The 23,491-nt window shown below is 42.5% G+C and overlaps 1 protein-coding gene across 4 annotated transcripts in view; it reads right to left on the bottom strand.

The window, feature by feature from the left end:
- The window catches only part of kirrel1b (kirre like nephrin family adhesion molecule 1b), a gene marked incomplete at both ends in the record, with an annotated part of 64,307 nt that overhangs the window by 18,313 nt on the left and 22,503 nt on the right, over nt 1-23,491 (bottom strand). For all 4 annotated transcript variants that reach the window (XM_079172485.1, XM_079172486.1, XM_079172487.1 and 1 more), the window contains one exon: nt 5,341-5,490. In XM_079172485.1, the coding sequence (XP_079028611.1) occupies nt 5,341-5,490 (150 nt within the window). The remainder of the gene's footprint in view (nt 1-5,340; nt 5,491-23,491) is intronic.

Raw genomic sequence — 23,491 nt, 5'->3', positions numbered from 1 at the left:
ACAGGTTAGATGGATGGAGAGACGTCCAGTAAACAATCACTTTGTGATACATGGACCTGTGGGAGTTTCTGTTTTAGTTCCACGTTTTATTCGCAGGTCAGAAAAGCTCGACGAGTTTCGGAAATTAACTTCTGGAATGTAATTTAAAAATAGTGGTACCACCCGGAAAACATGACCTGCTGTTAATGATTGCCTGCATGAAGGAAGAGGCACATTACGCGCTGCTATCACAGTCACGACTCATCATAACAGCAATGCCTTCACAAACCATCTGTGTTGGAAAATAACATCATATTTAGTTTAGAAACTGAGTGATAAGTTGCAGGTAGAAACAGTGAAAAAACAAAAACTTTTTATTTCCATCTGCTCGTCGAGAAAACTAGATAAAAATGTGAATGCACAGGGGAAATGTAGATTCACAGGTGAAAGAAAGCTCCAGGATCACATTTTAGAGCTGGCATTTTTTCCCTTATTACCATATTATTTGTTATGAAGAATGTCTTAAAATCTGTGGGAGCACAGTTTAATTGACATCATTTTTCATCACGTCATTTTTAGCTGTCCCAAATCTTCAATTTCTGCCATGAAAGTTTAGGCTAGAAAAGTTTGGATTATGGAATATGCAATGGAATGTATTTATCCAAAATGTATCAATTTATCAAAATGAATCCACTGTACAATGTAAAACAGGTTTTGACAAAAAGAAGTCCCGATGAAAACTGTTCAGTGTCTTCTGTGGATTATAAACAGCTTTGCATTCTAGGGAAAGAAATCTTAATTTTCCTTTTTGTAGAAGTTGTTTTTGAATGCTGTGAACGCAGCATTCTCCATCGTACTGCAGTTGAGGCAGAAATGTCAGCCTTGGCAAATAAAACGGGAACTATCTGGATAGATAGATGCCACTAATTGTAAGTGAGGATACATATTTATCTAAATTTTTGGTGAGCTGCTTGTCATGTTGTTGTTTTTCTCAGTTTAAGGAACGCAAACAATAGGAAAAGGAACACAAAACCTTTGGAAACAACTCTACATCCACTCGTCATCTTCTTCCATTCAACGTCAGCGACTGTGTTTCTGTCCTCTGCTCACGTTGTTTACAACATGAATCAGATATAAAAGCTCTTATGAAACGGATAAAAGCTCAATCACAATTGCATTACACCAATCAGACACAGAGAGCAGCAAATGGGATGTTGTACTTATGGGAAAATGTCAAAGCTTTTTATCATAACGCGCAGATAGCATTTAGCATTAATAGCATTCATTTCAGAGGTTTTGAAGACCTTTCTTGCATTAACCAGCTGAGCCTCTGGACATCATGATAGTACGTCCTCAACACAAACAACACAGAGGAAGGTAATGAACGCAGGAGCTCTCGCACACACTCGGAGATAAACAGCTGAAGGGTTTTTGCACAAAGAAACTAATCAAACATCGCCACATATACATGATACAATGACGCCCCATCAGTTTCCTGTAAGATACACAAACTGCAGAACTACAGGCAGCGCCGTTCCAATTACAACACCCCCTTTTCTCTCCGTTTGAACCCTCGCCTCTCAGACAAAGACATAATTGAGCGTGACGTCCCACTAGGGGGCACTCATTGATCCTCCGTGCCCAATCCGAACATGACATCATGGATTCAGATGGCAAAGGCAGGCAAGTAAGCAAGCAGGCAGGCAGGCGGGCAGTTGGGGTGCGCGGAGGAGGAAGGAGGGAATGGTGTGTGTGTGTGGGGGGGGGGGGACAAAAGTATTAGTGGAGATTACATCATCCACTCCAGCACCTCGCAGCATAGCAACCACAGAGGTGAAAGCACCCCGGGGAGAAGGAGAAGACGAAGGAGGAGGAGGAGGAGGAGGAGGTTGAGGACGAACAATACACCGCCACTAATGCCTGCAGATAATGAGTAGATGTGTGTTTAAGGTATTTGCATAGACGTAAACATGATACACACATGTATATGTCTTCATACTTAAAGGATTTACTTTATATTTCATGTATTTGATATTCACATGCACAACTACGTGATGTGGACAAAAGAAATCTGTTTTTGCCGGTGAATGAACGCAGATCTCCTGCGTGTGTGTGTGGGTGTGCAAACTGCAGGTATGAATTTAATGCACAATCTGCACTCCCACACTGTCATCAACAGCATGTAGATCATACAGGGCACATACCAGTACACGCCATGTTTCATGCACCAACAACACCCCCTTTGGATCAGAGCTAATTCATTTGATCTTTCGGAACAAATATTAACAACTTACAGACTTTCCTCCATACATCGACATGACCTCTTGTTTATATTGCGATCGTGAAAAGCAGAAGATTGAGACGGTATCCGTCAAGGATGAGGGGAGGACTGGCAGCACAGACAACTTAAGGATAAATAATGGACGGAAGGGGATGATGGATGGCTGAAAAGCAGAGAAAGAGAGACAGAGAGGACAACATGTTTATCAAACGCCGGCGTGTTTATCGTCGGAGCCATGCTCGCAAAAGGCTGCAAGGACAAAGAGAGCATTACCCACATAAAGAGAGAGGGAGGTGGAAGGGATGAGAGGAGAGGAAGGGAAATGAAAAGCAATAAAAGGGGGTCTGGGAAATGCATAAAGCGAGTGATGATGGAGCTGAAGTCTGAAAGACGGAGGAGCAGGAAATAGGAGAAGGGGGGGGGGGGGGGGGGGTGTGCTGACCTTTACTGAACCTGTGAATTAAATTGAGTTGAACACAAGATTCACATCACATGTCAGATTATCACTTGAGTGACTGTCTGTCTGTGTGTGTGTGTGTGTGTGTGTGTGTGTGTGTGTGTGTGTGTGGGATGACTGGATGTGTGGGTGGATGTATGAAGCTAATGCACTTTTTTTTCATCCTTTATAATGTTACATTTTGTTGAGTATATTACTAGATTTTTCATTAAAATAAATATTAGTGACATTTGCACATTTTCTTTTTGATCCCTTAGCAGCAAATTATTTAAAACTATGGTTTCATGCGGGTGATAAAAGCTTTGTCTAATACGTTTCTCAGGGGGAAAAAAGAATAGTTTGGAAAATAAATACTTTATATTCATGACATTTTGAGTTTGAGTCCTTGTAGTGTCACAGACAGAGACTTCATCTTCACCAACACAACATCTAAAGAACCAAGATGTCACAGTCCTGTCACCGTTTGATTGACAAGAAGAGCAGAAACACCAGAGCAATGCGACTCACTGTATCATCAAAGACATCAGAAGCCATTGATGGATAAAACAGTCATCCATTCATGAATAAACAATGAACACAATTTAAAAAAAAGAATATAAAAAGGGTCTCTCAAAGAATATTAATTGATAAGCAGGTGTTGTTGACCTCCCGTATGCCGCTTGGTAGATTACATATTTATTGAATTGGATTGATCAATACTACCGTGCTGCAACATTTAAGTCATGTGCACATTAATGCATCAATAAATACAATGCTGAAATGTGCCATTGCGCATAATAAGTACTTGTACGTTTGGTCCTAAAATATCTGAGTATTTTCTCCATCACTACGTCTAAAACACATCATCTGTTCAAAAGTCTCAAGACCCTGAGTGACGAACAGATTCATTCTCTGTTGTCCTCTATGACGGGAAATTAACTTTTAGCACAATCAAACACTCACAACACAAGACTGTTGCAGTGTGCCCGGGCTGTGTAAGGCAGTAATGGCTTAGGGCAAGCGGCTTCTAGAGTCAGTATATCTGGGGCTGGAGGGGAGGAGAGTAAAGCTTGGGTAGAGGGGGTGGCAGGTGATAAAACAATAATCATATTTTTGACCTGTTAAAGCTACAGTCGGTGACTTAAATCAACTATAACTTTTTTGTCATATTTGCTAAAACTGTCACAATTATTTGACAGTAGATGATCGGTGCTCTTAATGATATTTGCAAGATTCCACCGCAACCAAAGAAGAACAACCAATCAGAGCCGAGGAGTCTCTTAACGCTCGTGGAGCTCTTTAACTCCGACCAAACCGTCAAATTACAACAGCGACGATCAAACACGGATCAGGATTCTGTTACTGCATTGCCTCAAATATTTGTGGAAACATATTCTAGTAAAATGAGGAAATGTCAAATGTCCCGTCTGGCATGTTGACAACAACAACAACAGTCGAGCCAAAACCAAGCCGAGCTAAGCAAACAGGACGCTAAAATATGTCTCTGAAAACAATTGAGGCGAGAAATAGGCAATAACAGAATCTTGGTTAATATTTGATCAGAGCTGCCTAGTTTGAGTTCAGTGGGTCAGAGGCTCCTCGGCTCAGATTGATTGTTTTCGTTCAAGCACAGTGGCATTCCTCAGGAGCACTACAAGAAGGAGGAAGCTGCATTTTGTCTCATGTTCTACTATCAAAGAATATTTGAATGAATGTCACCGACTGCAGCTTTCGAAGAGGGCCTCAAATAATCATCCTTCCGTGGAGTTTCTCAGTTCTTTTTCAGAGACGCGTTTACAGATAAAAGCCTGAATGATCATTTTCTTTTCCACAGTCAAAGAGTGAGAGCTATTAGCAGCTGCAGTCATAAGATGTCAATACCAGCAGTCAGTAAGCCACAATGGTCAAAAGCTTGTGTGAATATTTTGTAGAATTTGGGTGAAGGTCAGTAGAGGACGACGTTTTTTCTTTTTCTTCGTCCTCTCCCGGCCTCTTGTTCTGCCACTTCTCAGGTTCCTTTGACCGTCTCCTCGACGCAGATAGAAAACCTCTCCTCTGTCTTTTTGGGCTCTGACTCTTTGACTCTCCTCACTTTTGGCTGCATGTGACGCTCCCCCGTCTCTGAAAAGAAGTGTATTCTACTGTTGGACTCGCAGTAAGTCATACTGGATGTGCGTGTCGGCTTAAAAATGTAAATGGAATGTGCGTCTGCTTTTGTCAGCAGTGTGAGGGATTTTCTCTAATTCAGCATGATATACAGGACTCATTTTTGCCCAGATTGTCACTCACACGCCTCTTGGCTCTTAACTCTCTCTCTGTTCAGTGTTCATTCCCTTAATGTTAAAAAACCCTACACTTTTCAACCGTAATAGCTTTTGTCAGGGTTCTTACAGTCAAAACTGAACCGAAACCGTAGCTGAGTTATTCCCCTTCTTCACTTCACTTTGATCCCTCCAGCTTGGTGAAGCTGGAGGGATCTTTTTCTCTCTCTCTCTCTCTCTCTCTCTCTCTCTCTCTCTCTCTCTCTCTCTCTCTCTCTCTCTCTCTCTCTCTCTCTCTCTCTCTCTCTCTCTCTCTCTCTCTCTCTCTCTCTCTCTCTCTCTCTCTTTCTTTCCCACTACAGGACTTCTTTTCCCTCCCTCACCTCGCAGACCCTCTCCGACGCCGAGGGCCAGGCCGTCCTTGGTCCACTGGACGATGCCGCTGTAGTTGAAGACCAGGCAGGACAACACCACCCGTTCTCCCAGCACCACCGACTGGTCCGCAGGCTCCTGAGAGAAGCGAATGCACCACACTGCAACAGAGGGACAGAGAGGGAAATCAATTTTAAGTTCCTTTCATTGTGACCTGGCCCTGAGCTGCCATCTTTTACTGCACTGTATCGAGCTACACAGTCCCTCTCCGGTCTTATCGACTAGTGCTTGTCCGTGTGGCGGCTGTTGGGGTGATTTGTCATGCGTCTTTATTGTGTATATGGTGTTTTTATTGTTCTTTTTTATTATGAGTTTTCACTGTGAGTGTTTTTAATATAAACCCAGTCTGTGAGGGAAATTTCTCTTACGGGACGGAAAGGTTTTGAATTGAATTGCCTGCATTTATGCAGAAATAAGCATTGGCTTATAGTGGAGGGACACATGAGAACTCACAGATTTTATGTCATCAAATCATTTTAATCATTTCTCTTTTGAACTGGACCCAAAGCTCAATTGCTCAAATTTGCATATTTGTCATTCCTCCTGGCCCTCTGCCTCTGTTTTGTCTCTTTTTTTTTGCCCCCGTTTCAAGTTTTTCCCTGGACTTTACTGAGGCTTATGTGTGTCTCTGCGTGGGAACGTGTGAGTGAAAGTGTCTGTGTGTGTGTGTGTGTGTGTGTGTGTGTGTGTGTGTGTGTGTGTGTGTGTGTGTTGCAAGAACATCATTGCCAAGCTGTGATACACAGCCTGCTCTTTTTCATCACACAGTACAAAGGGTTTTGCTTACACACACACATTTCCTCCAGCAAAATAAGCCTTTTGGCTAATGCAGTGCCGCTAAAATACACGGATATAAAAACTACAAGTGTAGCGCCGGCATACATTAACGCTCTCGCATAAAGAGTAAAGTGTCAGGTGAGGAGGCGAGGAGGCGAGGAGGGGAGGAGGCGAGGCGCCAGCCCCGGCGCTGTTTTCAGCTGTTTGCATCATCAGGTAAAATTGTTTCATATTCCAGAGAAAGTCTTGCGAGAAGGCGCGTTAATTAAGGCAGAAGCGGCAGACTGGGGTGCCTTAGATGACACGTGCACGCATACGTGCACGAGCACACAGGCAAACACACTGAATCTCGCACAAACAGACGCTCCTGCACACGTGCAACGTTGAATCACACCCAATGTGTGCACTCCTCACTGAGTCTGTCACGCACATTCAATTGCACATTGAGTCACACGGCTGAGGATACATCCAGACACACACACACACACACACACACACACACACACATAAAGACACACTTCCACAGAGCTGGTGTTTGTCTTCCCGCGGGCTATTCTGTTCTTGGATCATGGTTAAAACAATCCTATTAGCTAATTAAGGCATAACTGGTTAATAAAGCCGGCCGTGGCTCTGAGGGACACGTCTCTGTGGGATTGAACCACAAAGGTGCAAACAACAGGGAGATTTCCTGATTTGTCAGGAGGATTACACGACCCGTCATGCTATTTGTGCAGAAGGCTCCTTTACTGAAGACGAGAATCTTCAGACTTCCCAAGAGGCACTTTGATGTTTCATCAACTTTCCTTTTGAATACTGAATCAAGAAGACAACTGCTGTGACTGTGAGCTGATGGTTGTTCCATCCTTTTGAAGTTCAAGGGAGAATCCGCCTCAAAACACGGAACAATTGCTTTTTTCTGGCGTTTTTTTTTTTTTTTGTAGTCAAACATAAAGCAGATGATGTGATGTTGAAATACAGACCTATTGAAGTTTTACAGGGTTTTTTTTCAGCGGGTTCAAACATTTGCACAATCTATCGGGTTTTGTGTTGAGCAAGGTTTTGCTCTCTTGGCTCCCAGAGGTTATAGACAAGTCTTCCCCCGGGGATCAGGTCGGTAAACTCAAATCGAAGTCCCTATTGTCTCTCTTTACTCGTGCTCTTGCTTGCTCTGAATCCTTCGTAGGCTTTTAAACATGCTAATCTTCGGTTTAGACATTTATTCACATGTATTATCTTTCCCTATTTCTGTGCCTAAACAGGTTTTGAGGGCTATAAAATAATTACTTCTGGCGTTAGCTCACCAGAGAGAGATGGCTTCTTGTTAGAGCCAACACGTTGCACTGATGTCTTAACAGTCAAATACGATCAGTTTGAATATGGTTGGACCTTCCCTGTCTTCTACAAAATGACATTCCCATACAACTAATCCTAAATCCTGAGGAAAACGTATTGTCTCCTGTGATATATATATATATATAAAATAGTCAAATGAAACAAAACGAAACCCCAATAAAACAGTTTGCTTATGTTTAGGCAACATAACTACTCGTTTTAGTAAAACATTATGGTTTGGCTTCAAATAAGTATGTTTTTTTTATTATATTTCAACTAATAACATTGACTTTTAGTTCCACACAGGACCGAATAGTTGGGTTCAATGCAGTTACAAGACATGTTGAGTGAATGATACAACTCAGGTTTCACTTCTACGATATTTTACGAGCACAAAATGCGATCAATGGCAAATGGGCCGATCCGCTAATGACGTGCACAAACTGCACATGCATGCAGAATGTCCTAAATGTATTTCATTTATTCATAATAAGTTAGACAAGATGAAGGAGCCAAAATATAAATTTCAACTTCCTTAAACCTGACAGGAAAAAGCTGTCTGCGTCGTTCTCTCTCGTTCATCTTCGGGAGTCAAAGACAAACAGAGGAGCCGAGACGAAAACAATGAAAATGGAAGCGGCTGCTGTTTCCTTTAGAGAAGAAGAAGACGGAGCTGCTGGGATGTGATATCCTGCTGACATGAGTGATTTACATGTGGGTCATGTCATGCATGATTTATGCAAAATTAACAGCTATTACGAGTAAGGGCCCTCTTCTTCGTGTATAACTCTGCGCAGAACAACGCATCGTCTCCTGGGACAGACTGTAGTGTGTTATTGTGTGTGTGTGTGAGTGAGTGAGTGAGTGAGTGAGTGAGTGAGTGAGTGAGAGAGCGAGAGAGGGAGTGAGAGAGAGAGCGAGAGAGAGAAAGTGACAGAAAGACATAAAGGAGGAGACAGAGAACATTTCTGTTTGTGTGTCATGATATTTGAATGTGCATAGATGTGTGTGTGTGTGTGTGTATTAATCTGTGTTTATGAGTATGCGGGTATATATTTGTGTGGATTTGTTAGTGTGTGTGTGTGTGTGTGTGTGTGTGTGTGTGTGTGTGTGTGGCCTGTCAGCCTGCAGCAGGGACTCAAATCGCGGAGGAGAGAGCCGCACTGACAGAGAACAGAGATGTAATTAACCCTACGGGATACCCACGCTCTCCCCCCCCAACACACACACACACACACACACACACACACAAACACACATTCCATGTCTATCTCCTTTGCCATGTGCTCACCTCTTCTCTCTTTCTCCCTTGCCACCTTCACTTTCTTTCTGTTTCTTTCATACCTATCCGTCTCTCCTCCTTTGTGTGTCTTTTTCTTCTCTTGACTTGTTTAACTTTGTCCATCCTCCTTTCTTTTCACTCTCTCTCTCTCTTTTTTTTCAACAAAGCAAGTCATCTTTTATCCGTCTCTCTTGACCATCCCTTTGCTTCTCCTCTCTAGTCCTCCACTATCTCTCTCTCTCCTCCTTCCTCTTTTACATTAATCTCTCTGCATATATTTGAACTATTTTTCTATCATCTAACTTCTCCTCACCTGTCTTCTGTCTTTCCCTACATCTGCAGCTGTTTGTCTGTCTCTTCCCAGCCTCCTTCCTCCTCCTCCTCCTCCTCCTCTTCATCCTTTCTACCTTGCATCATTGTCCTGAGGGATGATGTGAGGTGTATCTTATCTCCCTCTCTCTCCCTTTCATTGCATAATGACCCAGTGGTACAATAGACGGAGCTTCACAATAACAGCCTCAGTGTCCAAACATATTATCTTTTATGTCTTTAATATCTTTTATTCACACTGTCCTCTTTACTCCATTTATACTCTCACCATTTAAGTATTAAGCATACACATAGTTTTAAACACATTTCCACATATTACATTATATATGAGCTGAAGTATTCAGAGAAAAGAAGTTGACTCTCTTGGAATAGATGAGCTGAACTAGAAAAGTTAAATCCTGGGTGACTAACAAAGCTTAGTAGTGAATATGATTTTGATTGACAATCCCGTCATGTTTTTAAAGTCTAACTCTTGATTTTAGTCGTACATTCTCAGGAAGTTACTGAAGTTACAAACTTACGGGTTTGAATTTGCCCTCAGAATGCTTAGAGGCAACATACACACCAGCCGAGTTACATTTTGTGGATCATTTGATGCCAGCAGAGCACTACGGACTCACCATACAGACAACACCAAATCACAAAGTATGTTATTTGTCATTTCCTCCAAAATGCTTCTACCTAATGCTCTGCAAAAAACTGTAATTCTAAGTAAGTGAGATGATTTTATATTTAGGTTTTAAGTCTAGTCTGACTTGTTTGGAGTCTGGGTTGGATTACGCGGTTTATGAAAGGCTCTTTGTCTCGCTTCACGTAAATGTCACTTGCCTTAGCAGTTTTATTATTTGTGGTTATAAAGTTCTGTTATAGGACGCAGTATATGCTCTGACGCTTTCAAGAAAAATATATTTTTTTCTTGGCTTGCAAGAAAGTATATTCTCAACTTGTTTGTTAACACAAAGTACAATGACGGGAATGTCATCATTTATGCAGGTGTTTGGTCATAAACCAAAGTTAACGACAAACTGAAATTTCGACCTGATGGTGCTAGATGGAAAGTCAGAAGGTCACCAATGTTATTGAGATACATTCATTCATATCTGTACCAAACTTCCCAGCAAATTTCTCATCACCAACTCGTCAAATCCCGCAGCTTGCTCCAATCTAAACCCACTCACGTGGATGGTTGTGTCAAACAAACAGACTTTCACTCAGGAGATCGCTGTTGGAGTTCGGGTCATTATGCCAGTTACGTAACAAACAAGCATTTTAACCCAAACCACGATCTTTTCCTTAACCAAACAAAGTACTTTCGTTGCCTAAACCTGACCAGGTTTTTGTTGCGTCCAATCTCAATGTGATAAACTTGCTGCCGAGTGTTGACGCCCGTCAATAAAAACTGTCATTGTTGCTGCTCTTAAGTGTCTCACAGCATTTCTTTAGCTCACTTTTCTTTGCTGTGATTGACAGACGTGAAGCTTATCAGGTAGCTTCACATTTTCCAAGCAGTTGAAAAGCTTTCTGTTGGCTCGAGGATCAGAAAGAAAGAACTTAACAAACTGGTATTCCAGGCAACAATGAGCAACACTGCTCACTCAAAGAATACCTCTCATTCACTGCTCTTGTTGGAATTCAGGTTCAAATAAGGGAAATGTCTTTGATAAACATTGTAAAGCCGGTCGATATTGTATTTCTTTGTACTGACGTCTTGTCATCTTATCAGACAGGGTCCCACTGTTCATTGAGGAATGCGCCCGCTGTTGCCTTAGAGCTTAAGACCGCCAACGTGGCCACCAAAGGCCAAATACAATCTCCTGCCAGCAAACCCTCCATATGTAGAAATGAAAGGACAGTTTGTGAGGATTGTAACCCCAAACTGCACTCCTCCACACCCTGAAGCCTTCATTCTCCTAACCCCCGCCCCCCAAAAACTGCCCTGCTGACCCTCTCCGTGTATTCACGTCCCAGCTCTGCCTCCGGGCTACAGCTCGCTCCCATTTCTACTACCGCACACCACTCTCAGGCAGGAGAGAGCACCCTGTGTGTCTGTGTGTGTGTGTGTGTGTGTGTGTGTGTGTGTGTGTGTGTGTGTGTGTGTGTGTGTGTGTGTGTGTGTGAGCATTGTCCGTGTTTACACGCATGCCTGCATACATATCTCTCATTGTTGTGTTGTGTATGTCGTGTGCATATATTTGCCATTTCTGAAAAGGCAGCAAAGGGCAAAGTGTGGACAGAAGAGTAGAAAAAAAGGTGTTTGTAGAGAGAGAAAAGAGAGTGAAAGTGTGGGAGGGGGGGAGGGAGGGAGGGATGGGGGAGAGAAAGAGTAAACCACAGAGAAATAGGAGAGAAAGGGAAGGATAAGCGAGGATGGAGAGACACAAAAAGACCAGTATAAGGAGAAGAAAAATAAAGGCTCCTCCGTCGCTGGGTTTCACTTCAAGCATGTTCAGGCTCACTATTGTACTCAGAAAGTTGAATGGAAATGAGGAGGTTCATTAAAACCATACTAACACAAATCCTCAGCACTGGAATGAAAAGTTTTGATACTTCTCAAAGTGGAAATGTTTTTTTGTTGATGAAGCATTCTCTGAATAATGAGTGGCTCAGGTTCTGTGCGGTCGCACAATTGGTCAGTCAGAAGAGGATTTCAACTTTCAATTGTCAATTGCTGATGCTAGCTTGGTCAGTGGCCTTACATTTCAAACTATGACGCTCTAGTTACCCACCTGGCATCAGTTTTGGACGTGTTAGTGACGGCGTGTCAACATATACTCGTTACATGCTTTTCAAAATAAACTTTCGTCTTCACAGGAAGTAAGGCAACAAAACCACTAAGTTAGGTTTCAGGAAAAACATCAAAGTTGTACTTAAAACGTAAACAATGTAACATATGTACATCAAACACTTAACTTCAAAATAACAATTGGGGACACAAACACCGATCTCCTGGCTGAATATCCTGTGTTTGTTTAAAAAAAAAAAAAAAAGGAAATACGACATCTTCAATTCTTAACAGCCTTTCTTTCTCTATGTAAATCATCATTCACATGGTCTTTTATAATACAACATTTTCAAATGTTCAAAGTTAACTTGCGGTTGGGTAGAAACAGACTTGGGCCACTTTCACGCAGACAACAGCTAAAGTCAGCCACCTCATTCATTTGACTGTGCACACGCAAAGGGCTCCAGCTAAAAAACGCAAGTTTGAACCCGGCTTCCTCTTTTGCAAGAACACGGCACAACGTCGTCCTGCAAGGTGCTTTTCTTTAGTGACTGGAGGACCTATAAGCCGCAATTTGGGATCAGCGTGTACAGTGTGCGGTGCTCGTTTCTGCCCCCGTGGATCTGAAACACAACGCAAAGCAGCTCCTTGTTTTTGTTGTTTTTTTGCTGTTTTTGGTCTTATACATGAAAGAGAACGCAAGCTGGGAAAAGTGTTGCACGAGGAATGTCATCATATGACCGCAAAGACAGGACAGATGAATTATAGATACACAGTTTGACACGGCATGCAGCACATGTTGATCTGATTGGATAGTTTATTGAATGGTGTAGTTTACATCCTTATAGGAGTACATTGGAGGTCCCAGTTAGACAGTGTAGGGAGGCTATAGACACAGCAGACACACACAAAGTTACTCCAGAAAAGTAATCTGACTTTTGTGTCACATTACAAAGCCACGTGTCCCTGCAGTCATTTACATACAAAGGTCAGAATACAGCGACCTGTTTGTTTCTGATTGGCCGAGAGGGACGACCGCATTATTCCTGTGGGACGATATGTTTACCGCTGCCTTGTTTATTTTGATGTTTTTGGGAATATCGCTCATGTAACATTCATGCCCCCGAAGCACACGGCATTAAACTGACAGAGACGAACACGAGAGCAGACAGAGAGGCAGAGAGGGACTGAGCGAGACAGACACAGAGGGACAGACACCCAGATCATAACTCTGTCACTGTGTGTCCCTGCACGCTCAGTGTTTGCTGTAAACAGTGGCTCAGTGATTTCCCAGTGCCCCCCCCCCCCCCCTCCACCAAAACGCTGCTTTTATTTTCCCTCACAAACACTTCCAGCAGAACAGAGGAGCAGCGTGACGCCGACCGCAGAGGAGATGCTGAGCAAACCGAGCAGTTATTGGAAATCACACACAGGCGTACACACACACACACACACACACACAAACACACACATTTACAAGCTCATCCAGGGGCAATTACTAAAGTATTGCTGCACAAACACACAAACACACACACACAGCTTAAAGTTAAGGAGACAACTGCATGCATGATTCACAAACACACACACAAAAACTAAACAATTACCAAATCACTCACACACACTCACACACACACACACTTTGAACGCACATTCAAATCTAAATGCACTCGCACGCAAATATACTCAATTACACTCCCAAACTCACTCCAAGACCGGACGGCTGGATACAAATGCAGACATTTTCCTTTGCCCACACACACATACTGCACAACACACACACACACACACACAGAACTTGACTTTGCTGGGACACAAACATTTCAGGATCACATCTGATCTGATGTTTGTTTGCCTGTCTGTCTCTTTCTCTCAGTGAAATCTTTGCAATTTCAATTTGCTTCATCAGTATCACACAATCGCCGCGTCCAGAATCGATGATGGACTTTGCTAACGAGTGAGCCATCTCGCGTCTTTCTCATGTTTTCTGAGAGTTGAGGGCCGGCGCTATAGCGGAGAATTAGCCAGAGCTCGCAAAATTTGTTTTCAGTTCATGACAGTTATTTATAACATTTTGCTGGCCTAAAAATGTTGTATTGTAAAAAACAAGATGGCGTCGTCCAAAATGGTAAACTCGAGGATTCAAAATCGCTTTTTACTAATACATGTGTTTCTATGAAGCTCCAGATGTGTTCTACACATACAATATGGCACTTACAACTTTGACCTGACACATGAGTCATAGTTCCTCACCAGTTTATCAATTAAATCAAAAAAGATGCCGTACTGGAGCACTCACACATGAGCATCCAAGACAACACTCATTTGTGAACTGTGACTGATCTGCGTTTGCTCACGAATCACTTTCTGGAAATGCGCCCCTGGTTCAGAGCTTATTAACTGTCACACAGACACACCGGCGTGCGTACGTCGAAACGCACACTCGTACAGAACGGCGTTGGGAGTCCTACTGAAGTTCAGCTTTGTGAAAGAGAACGTGGTCTAATCATCGCTGTGTTGCAACCATCCTGACTGCGCTGCTGTCGACTTCAAACAACTGGGTTGCGTTAGTTAGACTCCCGGAAAATAGGCAGGAGAGACGCACACAAACACTGTGTGCACATGCTCGCAAACACACACAAAAACAAACACACTCACACTTGCGGCAACCCCTCCCCTCTCTTCCTATCTGCTTCTCCCTGCAGCTCTCTCTCAGTCTCCCTAATTGACTTCTGCTTTCTTACATTTCATTTCATCTCTTATTTCAGTTTTATTTCCCCCTTTTTTTTATGATCCCCTCCGTCTTCAATTATTCATCCTTCTCCCTTTCTTTTCTCTGATTTCTTTCCATCTGGTCTTGGTGATGTTTAATTCACCTCTTCATTTGGAGGAGGGGGGCGGCTGCTGCTGTGCGCTGTTAATTGGTTTTTAAGAGCGGTAAGTACACACACACACACACACACACACACACGTACGCACACCCGCATTTGCACATACCCACTTGCACACACATGCACAAACCCACACACGCCCTCCCCTCCCTCCACTGTTAGAGCACACTGTACATGTCTGCTGGCATTAACATCACCAAATGAGCATGGAGTGAAAAAGCATGTGAGAAGAGGAGGGCAATAGTGTGTGTGTGTGTGTGTGGGGGGGGGGGCGTGTGTTTTTTGGTGCATGTTAGAGTGAGTGCGTATGAGTGAGCAGGTCAATGCTGTGAATGTTGCATTCGATAAAAATTAGACCAAGTGCATGGATGGACATGTGTGTGTGTGTGTGTGTGTGTGTCTGTGTTGGGGGGGCTCCTTGTACTTCTATCCATGTGAGGACCCAATGGAGACATTTTTGGAGAGTGACAGTTAGGCCACTTTGTTTTGTTTTTTGCTACTTCAAGGTTTTGGATATTTGATTGTGTTTTTTTTAATTTGGTTTTAGGATGAGGATTAGAATTGGGTTTAGATTGAGGTTAGTGTGAATGATCCTTACAAGTACATAAGTACAAAGTACAAAGAGTGTGTTGTTGTATAACCCCTGTCTCCTACAAAATGACCTTCCCATTCAACTAAAATGGATTTTAAATTACCCAGATTGTGGTCGCAGTTAAGCATGTGGTTAAAATTGTAGATTTTCAAAAACCCAAAACACGACTAAAGTACTTGGTTATGGTAAAGTTTAATAAAACACTATGGATTAGAACAAATACGTTTTTTCAGTTACGGACGTATTGAAATAAGTCAATGTTGACTTTTGATTTTATACGGGACATGACTAGCAGCCTCCTGAGTAACAGTCCTGTGTCCAGCTGAACTTTATTTTTTGCTAAAAACAGCTGCTTACTTCTGCTGGAAACAAGATTGAGAGTGCTGAGACGCAACCGAGCGGTAAATGTGTCCTAAAATCCAAACTATGTTAAAAAATGTCTGTAGAGTTATTGAGTTGGATGAACATATTCTGTAGGTTCATCACTGCGCAGGTTCATTTGTACTGGTTAGCTTAGCACAAAGCTAACATCGGGTCCTCAAAATAAAGACCCAAGACACCGGAGCAGTGTGTGGGGCTTTTAGTTAGAATCCTTCCTTTTTGTGGAAACTGTGGAAACTTAGCTGACCATGAATATACAACTCGAATAGCAATCACATAAGAACAGTTAACTATTACCATAAGGCTTGGAGGACTAAAGATAAAGATAAAGAGGTTTTTATTGTCATTGTAGTGATACAACAAAATTCCGTTTGGTAGCCCTCAGCCAGCCAGCCACTAGTTAGCATCTCAGCTAATTTTAACATTGGTGTTAATAGAGAAATGCTTTAGCGATTAGCATATATTACTTCAACATAAATGTTAGACTTAAAAAAAAAACACGAAGAATATATCAAAGTAAACAAGTACATGCTACATACAGAAATACTTACAGATTTAGACCCTCAAAGGCGACCAAAGGTGCAAAGAAGAAAGTAACTGCAGCATGTCCTGAGTCAGGAACAAAAAGGACTGACTACGGCAAGACAGGAGGGTTAAATAAAAGAACACAAATGCAATAACATTTTACACCACGAGGCAGCTCAAGTGCATGTCTTCATTCTCAATTTTAAAAGTGAACTCAAACCAAGAATTGTTCAAAACTAATCTTTAGGATCTGGGCCAAATCCAGAGGTTTCCAGAGGCGTGAAATATGTCATCTTTAAAAACAAAACGTGCATAAAACATTAGAAACACAACTACAGTTAATTTTCTCCGTTTGATGAATAGAAGCAGTCATAAAAAATATGTCTTGTTTGAATATTTCACTAAAAGTGAAGCACTGGGATGCATATACAGAATATTTAAATGTCGGTGTGGAATAATGTGGGAAAAATGTTATTACTGGGTATCTTGAAGGGACAATTTAAGAGGAAAAAAATAGTACATGGGGTTAAAGTCAAATGTGTGTTTCAGTCCGTGACATTAAAGAGAACTCGTGAATATAAGGGCTTACAGTACGTGAGCAAGTGAGTGATTTACGAGTGAATGTCTGCAAATATCTTCTGTGTGTGTGTGTGTGTGTTCTCTGCATTCCCAGACAACGCTGCAGCCACATCATTAGCCGCATCCTCTGACTCCAACCTGGCCGTCGGATCAGAGGAATGGAATTAAATCGGGAGCAGATTAGTCATTATCCAAATAACGACCTCGCTCAGCAATGGCTGTGCGATTTCCCCTTCAATAAGAATCGGTGATGTGAACTCCACTGAGGCAGAGGAGATGAGATTCTGCTGCGAAGTGAAACGGTGAAGAGAGAAATAACCTCGCTGTAGCCCCGTGAAAAAGATGACAAAAATATTTTTTTTTAAAACTCAGCTGCAAACAGGGATGAGGATACTTTAATCTCAATGATGATGGAGAAAAAAAAAGAAAAGTTGAAGGATAAATCTGAGGCGCTGCTGCCTCCCGAATGAAATGTTACAGTTAAATCTAACTGTTAATGAGTTACAGTGGTAATGAGTAAATGTTCATGGAGTTACCGCAGTAATGCAGCACGAAACAGGAGCTGGGCTTCCTTCCAAGAAGCAGCAAAGCCAAATGTAAATGTCAAGTTTTATGCTCACTCGAGATAAAAAAGAAAGGTCTGCAGGTTAAAAAAATTATTCGTGAGATGTTCTGTGTAAACCGTGACCTCCCTGTGTTCTCTCCCAAATATAATGCTCCAGTGTGGCTGCAGTCTAACGGTATACGCAAAGTGCATTCCTCGATCTTCAAAATAAAAAGCCATGACACATCCCTTACACTATCCAACACGAAGGCACGATAACAACTTGCCACATAGAAATCAGTTGTTGAAAGCCCGTGTGGAAATTCAATTTATTTTCCTCAACACGTCTGATGGAAACACACCTAATTTGCATTTTATTTTTTCCCCTGCATTTCAAAAAAATCATTTAAAATTCCCTTTTCCTTCCCACAAGGACTGCCTGACATTTCTATGGCAGTTGGTACACGTCTTAATGCGTAGAGATAATAGAGCTGCGCTGAGAGCGGGTGAAAGCTTGGCAAAGCCGTGCGTTGGAGGCCCTTTTGTGTCAGAACTTCACAGCCCGGCATGCATTCAACATTCATCTTTTTTTTCAGATGTAAGTTCGAGATACCTCAGCTACTACAGACTTTGAAGATCTGATCTTGCTACTGCAAAGAATGTAAATTATGAAAAGGGCCTTTCAGGTCTGTATGTGCTAATTTGGACTCTGTCACATACTGTATGTTTTAGATCTGGCATGTGGAGTTATATAGTTTAGGGAATCCTTGTAGTCCCTGCCTAATGCCTAATTTAAGAGCAATGTGTTAGGGTAATATTTGAGAGTTTGAGCCTATCAATGATCCTAATTCTCAATGTTACAGAAAGTTGGAATAATAATCCAGCTTGTATTAGTCTGTTAAACAAATGAGAAGATTAAGCGATTCCTTTTACGTGGAAAAACCTCAAGATTTGTGTGTTTTGTGTTAATCTATAGTGACTTCTTAGACTATGTTAACACTGCAAGCCTTTCTTTCTTTGGCCGTTCACATTATTTTCTCTTTTCTGCTTTTATTTAGAAGCTGGAGCTGGACTCTCTTTGCCTTCATAATTAGGCTGAATTAAGTTTGTCTTTGGGAAGATACATTTTTAAAAGTGGTTTTAGTGAAATTTGCTGCAAGGGCAGAATTAAGTTAATAGGTTGGATCACTGCTCTGAATGGAAAGTGTCCGTCTCTTACTCTCTCTTACTCTCTCTTACTCTCTCTGTCTCTCTCTCTCTCTCTCTCTCTCCATCACAGCAGCAGTAGCGAAGGAAAAGCACAGCTGCAAAGACAGACACAAAGCCAGCACAGATGTCCTGGAGTTGAAGTTTGGGTTTTGGTGGTTTATTTTTGAGACGTTTCCTTATCCAAATCGCTGTTTTAAGGGTGTAATAAGATCATGTGATATACTGATTGCAAAGCCCTCTCAGACAAACTACAGTTCTTGACTTCCCTTGAGTCTGCGGAAGACAAATCATCTAAATGCTGCATTTAACATTGGAGAGGCCCGTCAACGGCTCGTGAGGATCGCAAGGGATAACACGTTTTTTGCATGGCTTTTGTCAACTTGTCAGGACATTAACAGACTAGAAAAGCAGACTTTACATGGACGATTGGGACGCAGCATGGGTTTCCTTAGTGCCAGCCTCCGATAGACATTGGAGCAATTTTTTTTTTCTTCTTCATTTTAAAGCATTTTCATCATTGGCTGCAACATTAAGCTGAGCTGGCTGCTACTTGACTTCTTTATTCAAACACAAACAAAGAGAAAATGCATCATTTGCTGTGCTGCAGATGATTTCCCTGCACAGGAGGACCGACACGGCCAAACGCCGAGAGTTCAGAACAGCAAACACAACAGTCCTCACGAGGCGGGTTTTTCCTCATGAATCACTGCTGTCGAGGCAAAACCAATGTTTGTGACCAAACCAGTTGGTCGCAGGGTGTTTAACGGAGCAGCCGAGGACACAAACAGACAAACAGAGCAAGTGACTGTCACTCGGTCCGTCTGTCCGTCTTTTTGTTGGTCTCTCTGCTGCCTGCTTCGATTTGTATCCTGCTGTAGATCACTGTGTCTCTCTGTCTTTCGCTTTCCCTCCGTCACTCTCTTTCTCCGATCATCAGGGGTTTTTTCAGTCTGTAGGCGTGTCTGTTGGTTTCTGTCAATCATTCTCTGCTGCTGCTGCTGTGTGTGTGTGTGTGTGTGTGTGTGTGTGTGTGTGTGTGTGATTTTCTTAAAACTCATTTCACTGTCTATCTCTGTGCCCTCTCCAACTCATGTCTCCTCTCTCTTATCTTCCCCCGTTTCGCTGTCAGTCTGTCTATTTCAATCCGTCTATTTATCTGTTTATCTCGATCTGTTTTGGCTCTTTTTTTCGAGGTTGTGTCGATGCGTTTGACGTGCACAGACACACATGCACATGGAGACACACACACACACACACACACCAGTCTGCCTTCCTTCTCTGGGCTCCACAGGGACATGTAAGTGGGACAAGGGGGAGAGAACAAACAGATCAAACTTCAATCCAGGCTTTTCACTCTTTCCTCCCCCCCCCCCCCCCCCCCCCCCCCCCCCCCCCCCGTCCGATAAACCCAAACTCACACACACACATTACACGCACTCTCCTCCTCTTTCTCCTCCCCTCCTTCTTCCCATCCTCCTCTTCCTCGATACACCCGCTCTCCTTTGACCAGACCCAGCAGCCTGTCTGGCAGGGTCTGCTTGTTTCAAACACACACACACACACAAAACCAGTGTCTGCACATGTGCACACACACACACACACACACACACAGATTGAGAGAGCGAGGGGGAAATATACAAACACTTGAAAACAGACACAAACAAGCGCACGCAAAGATAGAAACACATGATCAAAATTGCAAACACGCTGCCTACTAAAATTGCTAATTGGCTTGTTGACAGGGAAATATTTAAAAAGCAATCATGAATTATATAAAGAGACATCGATTGTATATTTGCTGTCTGAATAAAACATGAACGATGTTTCTTCTGTCTCTTGAGTGATCTTTCCCCCACTCTCATGTCCACAATTAGATTCAGTTCAATTCAGCAACGCTTGACTGGCATTATGTTGGATCAAATAACATGTAACACAGAGTTAATCATGAAAAAACATTGGATATACAATTTCAAAAAGACTTGCATGGAATGAAACAACTGGTTTCTTTAAGTCTTTAAGATTTGCAGACCTCACTCTTTCTTGCTTTCTTTGTTTCTCTCAACACACGCGCCCCATTTTTCACTCTATCAAACTCCTGTATGGAGCCCAGCAGGAGTCAGGAGGATTTTTATTGTTGTTCTCAAATTAATAACTCATGACCACAAGTTGGTGCTGTGGAATTGAGGTTTTTCATTTCTTCACATTACACAATATCGTTATAGGCCCGATGCTGCGCTGTATAGGCTGTGAAAACATATAGTCATATTTTAGTATTATGTTGAGCATTAGTCCAACTCTGACTCATGATAGAGCCCCTGGGCACAAAGCCAAGTCCATAGAGAAATGTTTTTTTTCCAATTCGGTGTTGAAGAACTTGAGTGGCCTGCACGGAAACCTCCATCAAACACCTTTGGGATGAACCTGTAAGTCACTCAACATCAGTGCCTCACTCGTGCTCCTGTGGATCAATGGGGGGAAATCCCTGCAGCCAGTGGAAGAACAGGTGCGATTCCATTATAAGTTAAGTTACTACAAGATTTTAACCTGAATCAGTCTGAATGTAATACTGATGTGACCTACATAGGTAAAGGAGACCATCAACGAGGCCAGGCCGTATCGACCCAGCTGCTGCAGTAAAATTAGAGGTTTTTTATAAGGACTCTGGTGCTCGGGAGCACTACCGCTTTTGTCCAGAGGGACCGCTAACACCAACGGAAAACTGAGGCTCCTAGCAGTAGCTTTAACCTGACGAATCTTTAAACATAATGTTGTCACACAATGAAACGGTTGGAAATGCACAAACAAATGATGTCGCCCTGCTGTTGGGGGGGCGTCAAATCCAGAAACGCTTCTATGTGTCCTTGTAGAAGGCATGGGGGACTCTTGTATCCTAACTTGCTGCTAAAATTTGAACAATGCTGTTCAGTGTTAAATCAATTCGTTAGCACAAATGATTCATTTGGGAGTAGGAATTGGTAATTTGTGCACACAGTTTTATTCATGTGGCACAAAATCACAAGTGGCGTCACAGAGGGTTTTCCAAGCTGTGCAGCACACAACAGGCTCTGTCCTTAGACCCTCGATTGAAATACAGAAAATCTAAAGAAAACGGAATTCTCTCTCTCTCTCACTCTCTCTTTGCCTTCAAGTCCTTTGCTCTCAGTTCCTCCTACTTCTCTCTCTCTCTCTCTCTCTCTCTCTCTTCAATTACTCTCTTAACTACTCTTGTTCTAGGCTACCTTCCCTCCCTCTCTCTTTCTCTCCCTCCCTCATTTCTCAGTTTTAATTAGCTGGTAGCCTGAGGTCAACCTCTGCTCCTCCACATTAGCACACACAAATACACAACCACATACACGTATACATACTGTACACCTTTCATGTGTGTGTGTGTGTGTGTGTGTGTGCGTGCGTGCGTGTGTTATGACAAGCAGAACTGATGTCCTTCACTCTATTCCAACAGCAGATACATGTAATCCTCCTTTTTATGGGCAGAGTGGAAGAGTTTAAACTCCCATGATGCCAAGCAGGAACATGACATGAAGTGTGTTTGTGTGTATGCATTAAGATTCTGGTGCATTTGAGTGTCTGCAAGAGTCTGTGTGTGTGATCTGTGTTTGTGTGTATAGGTGGAAGTACATGTGTGTGTGTGTGCGGTGTGTGTGTGTGTGAATAATTAGTGTATGTAGTCCTCTGTGGTGTGTGCACACATGCATGTGTGAGTGTGTGTGTAGACTGCAGACCCCTGGAGGTTCATGTGACATGCAACATTAGCAGTGACATAGAAAAGATGCATCAGTTCCATTTCTTGTTGCACACACACACACGCACGCACGCACGCACACACACACACACACACACACACACACACACACACACACACACACACACACACACACACACTCAATTCCATCGGCACCTCTTCAAGAAAAAAAAATATCCTGGACTTCTCTTCCAATTTGATGAATTTTTCATTTGTTTTTTTTCACTCTAAAATCATCAGTGAGAGAAATCGTGTTTTTGTGACCGACTGCTGCAGGGAGGAGGGAAACGAGAGCGATCTCTGTGGAGTTGGAGGGGGGGGACTCGCTTTTGAAAGGAGGCTCTTTGCTCCCGCATGCGGAGCCGTGGGACGAGAGCGCGTATGTGCACTTCACACATGTACGTGAAGTATATGTTTTTTGTCGGCAGCAGACATCCTGAGTGTGTCGGCTTCTCCAACTGCTTCTTTTTTTGTTTGTGTACCCATAATGTACACACTTGTGTTTCTGTGTATCAGTGAATGTTGGCCCTATCTCTGTCTGCCATCTGTGTGTGTGTGTGTGTGTGTGTGTGTGTGTGTGTGTGTGTGTGTGTGTGTGTGTGTGTGTGTGTGTGTGTGTGTGTGTGTGTGTGTGGGAGAGAGAGAGAGGGCAAAAGGTTTTTCATTAGACAAAGTATGAGGGAGTTGATGCGAAGGAGACTGAAGGGAGTAGATCCCAGTCACAGGACTATCAGCAGGGAAGCAGCAAATCAGACCATCGACACACACACACACACACACACACACACACACTACACTTACACACTACATAAAACAGTGCTTCAAGAGGAGATTTGCAGCAGCATGTGTGTCCACAGACAAAGTAAACCAGTACAATGGTCCCTTTTATTCACCAAGTCTTTTGTCTGAGAGTGTAATTTACCTTTAACTAGCGTCTGTATATTCAAATGTTAGTTTGAATTCAAATGTTAGTTTGAATTCAAATAACTGATTGTTCCGTGCTGCCTTGAGAGTTAACGTTTGTTGTCTGAAAGCAGAACAATACAGTTGTTCTGGTATTTTGATCTTTTAGGTAGCAAGAAGTAAAACTACTTGATGACAAGTCTGCATTCAAAACTGAGATTTAGTAAGAGCAGCAATATGAACTCTGTTATCCAAAGTAAGACTCATTATTTCAGAGA

The sequence above is a fragment of the Pholis gunnellus genome (assembly GCF_910591455.1).
Source record: "Pholis gunnellus genome assembly, chromosome: 14".
Lineage (NCBI taxonomy): Eukaryota > Metazoa > Chordata > Actinopteri > Perciformes > Pholidae > Pholis > Pholis gunnellus.
The sequence above is the reverse complement of the archived record's forward strand: the minus strand, read 5'-3'. Positions and strand labels throughout refer to the sequence as shown.